At 55.1% G+C, this 7,031-nt stretch overlaps 1 protein-coding gene across 1 annotated transcript; it reads right to left on the reverse strand.

Annotated features, from left to right (window-relative positions):
- Positions 1-5,640: 5,640 nt before the first annotated feature.
- TEX19 (testis expressed 19) lies at positions 5,641-6,801 on the reverse strand. Its single transcript, XM_008586706.1, has 2 exons — positions 6,324-6,801; positions 5,641-6,290 (listed from the first exon to the last, which is right to left on the reverse strand). The coding sequence occupies exons 1-2, from the start codon at positions 6,799-6,801 to the stop codon at positions 5,641-5,643; spliced, it is 1,128 nt and encodes a 375-aa protein (XP_008584928.1).
- Positions 6,802-7,031: the final 230 nt, after the last annotated feature.

A 7,031-nucleotide genomic window follows, 5' to 3' on the forward strand; every position in this document is an offset into this window, starting at 1 on the left:
TCAAGGTTTATTTATGTCGTAGCATGTGTTAAAATTTCATGCCACTTTAAGGTTGAATAATATTCCACTGTATGGAAGGCAGCTATGCTAACCACTATACCACCAACGCCCGTCAATATTCCACTGGATGGATATAACACATTTGTTCATCCAGTCATCTCTCAAGGGACACTTGGGTTGTTTCTACCTCTTGGTAGAATAATGCTGCTATTGGGTTTCATAATCTCCTGTTTCTTTTATGGATAAAATTCTTTCCTTTATCTCTTTGAGAAATCCTAAACATCCCGGGCCGGCCCGTGGCTCACTCGGGAGAGTGTGGTGCTGACAACACCAAGGCCCCGGGTTTGGATCCCATATAGGGATGGCCCGTGGCTCACTTGGGACAGCGTGGTGCTGCCACCACCAAGTCAAGGGTTAAGATCCCCTTACCGGTCATCTTTTTAAAAAATAAAAAAAAGAAAAATCCTACACATCCCTTCCGTCAGGTCTGTTTTTCAGATGACTGTCACTTTAATTTGGGGGTTTGTGAATTCATATTCCAACGTGGTTTGTACGGGGGTGATGGTGGGGGCAGCCCTTTTAGTCTTTGTTGTTCTCAGACATTTGGGGATTTTGGCCGCAGGTCTGTGGCTCGGCTTCCTCATCCATAGCGTTGGGTCAGGATGGGCTGGAGCTTGTGAGTCAATATTGGTACAGGCCCTGAGGATCACCGCGCCTTCATGCGGGGCTGTCATGATGGCGATTGCTAGTTCCGAGTGTAGCTGTCGGGCATGTGTGTGGGGTGTCAGTGCATACACGAGTGTGCATGTGTGTGGGGTGTCAGTGCACACGCGAGTGTGCATGTGTGTGGGGTGTCAGTGCATACGCGAGTGCATGTGTGTGGGGTGTCAGTGCATACGCGAGTGTGCATGTGTGTGGGGTGTCAGTGCATACGCGAGTGTGCATGTGTGTGGGGTGTCAGTGCATACGCGAGTGCGCATGTGTGGGAGGGTGTCAGTGCATACGCGAGTGCATGTGTGTGGGGTGTCAGTGCACACGCGAGTGTTCATGTGTGTGGGGTGTCAGTGCATACACGAGTGTGCATGTGTATGGGGTGTCAGTGCATACGCGAGTGTGCATGTGTGGGGTGTCAGTGCATACGCGAGTGCATGTGTGTGGGGTGTCAGTGCACACGCGAGTGTGCATGTGTGTGGGGTGTCAGTGCACACACGAGTGCGCATGTGTGGGAGGGTGTCAGTGCATACGCGAGTGTGCATGTGTGTGGGGTGTCAGTGCATACGCGAGTGTGCGTGTGGGGTGTCAGTGCACACGCGAGTGTTCATGTGTGTGGGGTGTCAGTGCATACGCGAGTGTGCATGTGTGTGGGGTGTCAGTGCACGTGCATGTGTGTGGGGTGTCAGTGCACACGCGAGTGTGCGTGTGGGGGGGTGTCAGTGCATACGCGAGTGTGCGTGTGGGGGGTGTCAGTGCATACGCGAGTGTGCATGTGTGTGGGTAGGCAGGTGTGTGTGGAGATGAGCGCATGAGACACCAAGCACAGGAGGAGAGCCTGTGGCTCTGATGTGGCTCCCACGCCTGTGAGCAGTGGCCCCATGAGCAGTGTCTGAGCCACGTGCTGTTCCTAAGCTAGTTTCCTCCAGAGGGGACTCTGACCGCCGTTCACTCCATGCATTACACGACCTGGAGTTTTACTAGTAGCGTGGTGTTCCGTTCGGTTTTATTAGTGACACCAACATGAGGTGACTTCTTCCACATTTGCAAGTGACTCAGCTCCCTGGGGAGGCCGTAGAGGCAAACACAGGGTTCAGGTAGCCCCTCTCTTGCTCCACCCTGTCCTCCACCCATGGCCGAGGCCCTGTCACAGGCACCGTATTAAGTCCTGGCTGACCTGGGCTGATGCAGTGAGTGCCGCTACTGTGGCCAGCTCAGAACAGTGGCATGGGAACAAGTCACCCCAGGTCCCGACAAGCAGGAGCCGGACTCACTGTTGTGGGAGAGAAGACAGGGAGATGGGGGCCCAGGGGTCTTCCCCAGCCTGCTAGCCCCTCCAGGGAGAGAGGCCAGGCCCCCCAATCCCCTGCGGGGACTTCCACTTCCTACATGGGGCTTTGGGGTGAGGCTTGAGTGGCTGAACCTCTCCTGACCTCAGGAGACGCTCCTACCCCCCAGCCTCACTCTCTCACCCCCAGCCCCAGGCCTTGCACCCCCAGCTCACAGTGCCTGCGCCTGTGCCTGGGCTTCCTGCTCTGCCGTAGGTCTGCCTGGGGCCCAGGGACCATCCTGACTTGCTGCCTTCTGAGACCAGCCCCCACGAACAGGGGCTGTTGGTTTGAGTTTAATTTGCCTTGGCTGAGAGGTGGGGAATTTAGGGGCCCACATTCCGTGTGCTGGTGGCCTTGTCTGAAGGTTCCTGGGTGGGACAGTCCTGGCAGCCTGGGTACCTGCAGCCAGTGGCCAAGGGTGCCTGTCCTTGCCTGCCTCCTGCTTTGCTTGCTTTCTGTCTATCCTCCTGCTCCCTGTCTACGCAGAGCAGTCTGGCTTTCTAAGTCCTCTCTAAATCCAGGGACAGGGTCCCTGACATGGTGGGCCCCAGATCCTCTGACCCTTCCTGAGAAACCTCTGAGGTCAGAGTCCAAGGTCCTCGCCTGGGACTCTGTGCCCTCAGTTACTAAAAGGAGGCAGAAGGTCTTCCAGCAGGCATCTGGTCTGGGGTGGATGTAGGGTCAGCCACAGAGCCGGGGCCCTACGAATGGCTCTGCCCTCCTTGGCCCTTGGTATAGGAAAGCCTCTGTGTCACCCAGCAGAGGGGAGACCCCTCACAGCCCCGACTGCAGATGAGGTTTCAAAAAGCAACGACCACGGCGGTCTTTGCTTGGTCCTTCCTCCTGGGGCAGGCGTTCCAGGGTGTTGCTGTGTGCAGCTGATTTGCGTGACTCCGTGACCCCGGGCACTCCCAGATCACAGAGGAGCCTCAAGGAGCCTATGGCCAGCCCAGGGTCAGTTGTTGAGGTCACCAAGGACAGTGTTAGCCAAAAGGCGTCAGCTTCCTGCACATCTAGAAGTGGCTGTGGTCCCTCATCATGATATTCTGTGGAGCCACAGGCCACAGGGCAACATCCTTCTCTCCATCTGCTGGACGCCCATCCAGTGTGGATGCTGGACACACCCAATGGACCGTGTGTGAGTGGGTGCTGGGCTGTCCCAAGAGTGGGTGGCAGAGGCTTACGGGACATGGATGAGGGAGGGAAATTGAGGCCAGAAGGTGCTGGCAGGAGGGGGTCCTCCCCTTGTGAAGCTGTCAGGGGACACCCAAGAATCCTTCTCTACTGCACAGGTGACCTGCGACTGCAACTGAGAGACGACCTGAGCGTCCACAGAGAGGGGCTCGCAGCTCAGACGGCAGTGGGGGGGGCCTGAAGGCAACTGAAGAACGCTGCCCTGGGCTGCTGCCGCTCACAGCCACCCCCCACCCCAAAACCTGCTGTGCTCTGTGCAAAAGCAGCTCCGCCCACCTGCGATTTGCTGTATGGACCATTAAATTGTGAATCATAATCATAAAGCCGCCTACTTTTCACAAATGTGACTTTTCAAGCTTCGCTCTGCACGTGATGGGTTCATTATGTTTTGGAATGATCATTGTTCTGAAGGAACTCATTTCCAACTGCACTACTAAATTCTGTAGAAAATGAGGTTCCTCAGACAGAAACTGGTTTCGTGGTTTCTTTTCAGGTACCCGTCCAGCCAATGTTTGTGGTTTTTCACACTTGCCCAGGAGGACCTTTGTTCTATTTGACAGGATGAGAGACAGAGCCATGCAGAACGACCGGACGCTCAAAGCCCCATCTGGAGCTCAGTTGTCGGCCCACGGCTGCCTGGGATCCTGCCAGGGGCCGTGGGTCACCCCACTGCTTGCCCCGAGGGCTCCTTCTGCTGGAAGGTCTGGGGGACACCCCTGCGGGTTTGCTTTCCTCTCCCAGGAGATGCTTCCTTTGCTTCTGCTAATGCTTTTCCTTTCTTTCTACTTCAGGCTCTACGACTTTCCCAGGCCTGGTTGCAAACAGCCCCCGAGCTGAGATGCGGCTGGAGAGATGATGACATCAAACCAAGTAAAACCTGCACAGGTCTCCAGCTGAAGGTGGCCCTGCTCATTAGTGGATGGCCTTGGACCTCTGAGCTCGCACATGAAGGAGGTGCTCAAGCCGGTGGAAAACGGGGGAGTTGAGAGTACCTCCTCCAACTTAAAATGCCCACGCCTGGGAAAGCAGAAATGCAGGGCAGTGAGGAGAAATGTCTAGTACACAGAACAGTCCTCTCAGAATCAACATTTGGGGGGGTCTCCTGCCTCTGAGAGGTGCAAAGGGTCCCAGGCTACAGCCTCCCTGGTCCTGTGAGGCCACTCAAAGGCTGGGTGACTTTTGGAAAAAGACCCCAGGTCAGAATCCATGAAACCTCACGTCCTGAGTGAAGAGGCTGGACACAGAGCCCCAGAGAGCCCAAAGGTGGGTCACAAAGATGGGAGACAATGCTGGAGTGAGGGGAGAAACTCCAGGAGCTCCAGATTTCTCCTGTAAGCGTACAACCGAAGATACCTGTGCTCACCGTACCGTGGGGTCAAAGTCCTGGCCCTTTAACAGAGTGGGGGGGCTCCTCTCCCCTCAGCATGGCCATCCCCCCACTTCCTGCCTCCCTGGGAGACAAGGAGGTCAGGGGCCCCAGCTCCTTCCTGAAGAACCACCAGTCCCATCCATGTCTAACAGCAGTGGGTGCCCCAACCCTGAAACCAAAGGAGGGGCCTTTGCAGCAGCCAAAGTCCAAGGCGGCTGAGCCCTTGTTCCCACAGTTCTCCTCCTGGGCCTTTCCTCACCATCACCACCACCACCACCTGTCTCATGAGCATCCTTTACACATGGTTTGGCCTATAGATTTTTTTCAAAAACTCTGGGGCATATATTTACAATAAAGCCTGTATTTGATGACACACTATTGTCCAAAACATGGACCTTCTTTATTTTCAGTGTGTATGTATTTGTTTATAAATAATATGATTGATGACTACCTGTGAAACAAAGTCCCACTGCGAGGTAAAACACTGACAAGAATCTCATCTGTCCCATGCTCCCACCATCTGGTGGGATTTCAGCCTGCAGAGGTGGCTCAGCTCAGACACTGACAGCACAAGGATGAAGACAATCGATATGTACTTGCTGAGGAATGACCGCACAAGGGCTTGATGCAAAGCTTCTCTGACTTTAATTTAAAATAACATACAAAGCAAAGGGAATTAAATGGCCAAACTGCATAAAAGGCTAATATTTGAAACCAGGTCTCCACCTACTACAGACCAGAAACCTCAATGCTGCTGACAAGGTCTTGTGGTGCCCCAGAGATTGTCCCAGCAAAGTTGAGAACACGTCTAGTCACCCCAGAGATTGTTGTGTGTCGCACAAGCAACATCCCTTCCTGTGGCCAGGTTAGAGCAGGTGTACGGTTCTGCCCCCTGCCCCCCATGTCAAGTATGCCACAGCAAATGTTCACACCTGGATGACCACACCTAGGTCATGTCAACGATCAACTAATAAGAACTTATCTCCCAGTTATGAATATTTGTGACCCTTCTCCCCGAGCTCATGTCAGGTCCCATTACCCGGTCCCTTCACAGGCAAAGGTTCTCCATGCTTGGTCAATTGCTCCCTGGCTGTTGTGAAAGGACAATTGGTGTCCTGAGGCAGCCAGGACAAGGGTGGCCACTTGGGTCTTGGTTCCTGACATCTGGGACCCATTGAGGAGCTGGAAATGGGGCAGCTCCCCCAGGGCCAAGGCTCGCACGACAGCCAGGCTTTCCCCAAGCCCCGTGGGCCTAATGCTCCAGGTCTCAGTGGTCCTGGGATCATGTCCCTGGGTGGAGGACTGTGCCTGAGAGGCTAAGTCCCCCTCCTCATCCTCCTCTTTGGTCCAGTGTGGAAAAGAGACAATGGTGAATCCTCTCTTCTGTAGGGCTATGTCTGCAGGGACAAGCTCTTCACTCTGCCCTGGAGAGGTGGTTTCCAGAATGCTCAGCTTCCAGCGGTGTAGGTCATACTCCTTGGGTGCATCTTGGAGACTCACCACCCACACCTCATCGGGTTCTAGCAATAGTTTCCAGCACTGACCTGGGGTCCTCAGGGCCCAGCCGGGAGTCAATTTCTGGAGATAGATGCCATCAAAGCAGCCCACCATGAAGAAAAAGTGCAGGTCCAGTAAAAAGGTCTCAGGCTGGGCAGGGTCCATGGCCCAGATGGTGCCCAGCTCCACTTTGAGAAACCCTTGCTACGCAGGCAGGGAGCTTGGCCAGTGTGAGCAGGTAGCAAGATCACCAAATCTCCAGGGAAGGCCCTGGGTCCAGTCAGCATCCTCAGGGCCCAGGCCCAGGGGCACTGTGTCCTCTGGCTCCAACTCAGTGGGCACAAAGTGGTCGTCCAGGTCCGCTTCTTCTGACCCTGCTGCGGCTGATGCCAGGGCCCCAGGCCCCCAAGCCTGAGAGTCCCCCTGTGAAGGCTGCCCTTGATCCTGCCCCCAGCTGGGCCCCATCTCCAGAGATCCCTCCTGCTCAGGCCCTGCCTGAGCGTCCTCCATCAGCTCAGGGTCCCAGTCTTCATCTTCCAAGTCCTCTGACTCCAGCAAGTCCTTAAAGCTCAGAAAGGCAGCGTGGAAGCAAGTGAAGCAAATACGTAGCTGGTCTCCATGTTGAAGATGATATATCCAGGAAGCATAGAGGTAGGACATGCCCTGTCCCTCATACCGCACGCTGACTGGGGGGCACATGGCCAAGCCGCCTGCCTCCTGTTGGGGTGGACAGCAGAGCAGGACTTGTTGGGGATCTCGGAGTCTGGCCCAGGTATGGGGGGGGCGTCCTGAGATACTAAGCAGCGGGAAGAAGAAGAGGAGGAGGAGAGAGGTGTTTCTCGTTTGGAGATTTGGGGTGGGCGTGGGTGAACTGGGCTCCGATTCAGTGGGGACTGCAGAGGTTGGGAAGTTTGAACTCCCAGAAATTT

This window comes from Galeopterus variegatus, unplaced genomic scaffold (genome assembly GCF_000696425.1).
Source record: "Galeopterus variegatus unplaced genomic scaffold, G_variegatus-3.0.2 Scaffold4085, whole genome shotgun sequence".
NCBI lineage: Eukaryota > Metazoa > Chordata > Mammalia > Dermoptera > Cynocephalidae > Galeopterus > Galeopterus variegatus.

Coding starts and splice junctions, on each gene's coding strand:
- TEX19 (XM_008586706.1), bottom strand. CDS start 6,801: ATGTGCCCCCCAGTCAGCGTGCGGTATGAGGGACAGGGCATGTCCTAC. Junction 6,291..6,323: donor TACCTGCTCACACTGGCCAA/GCTCCCTGCCTG, acceptor GGTTTCTCAAAG/TGGAGCTGGGCACCATCTGG.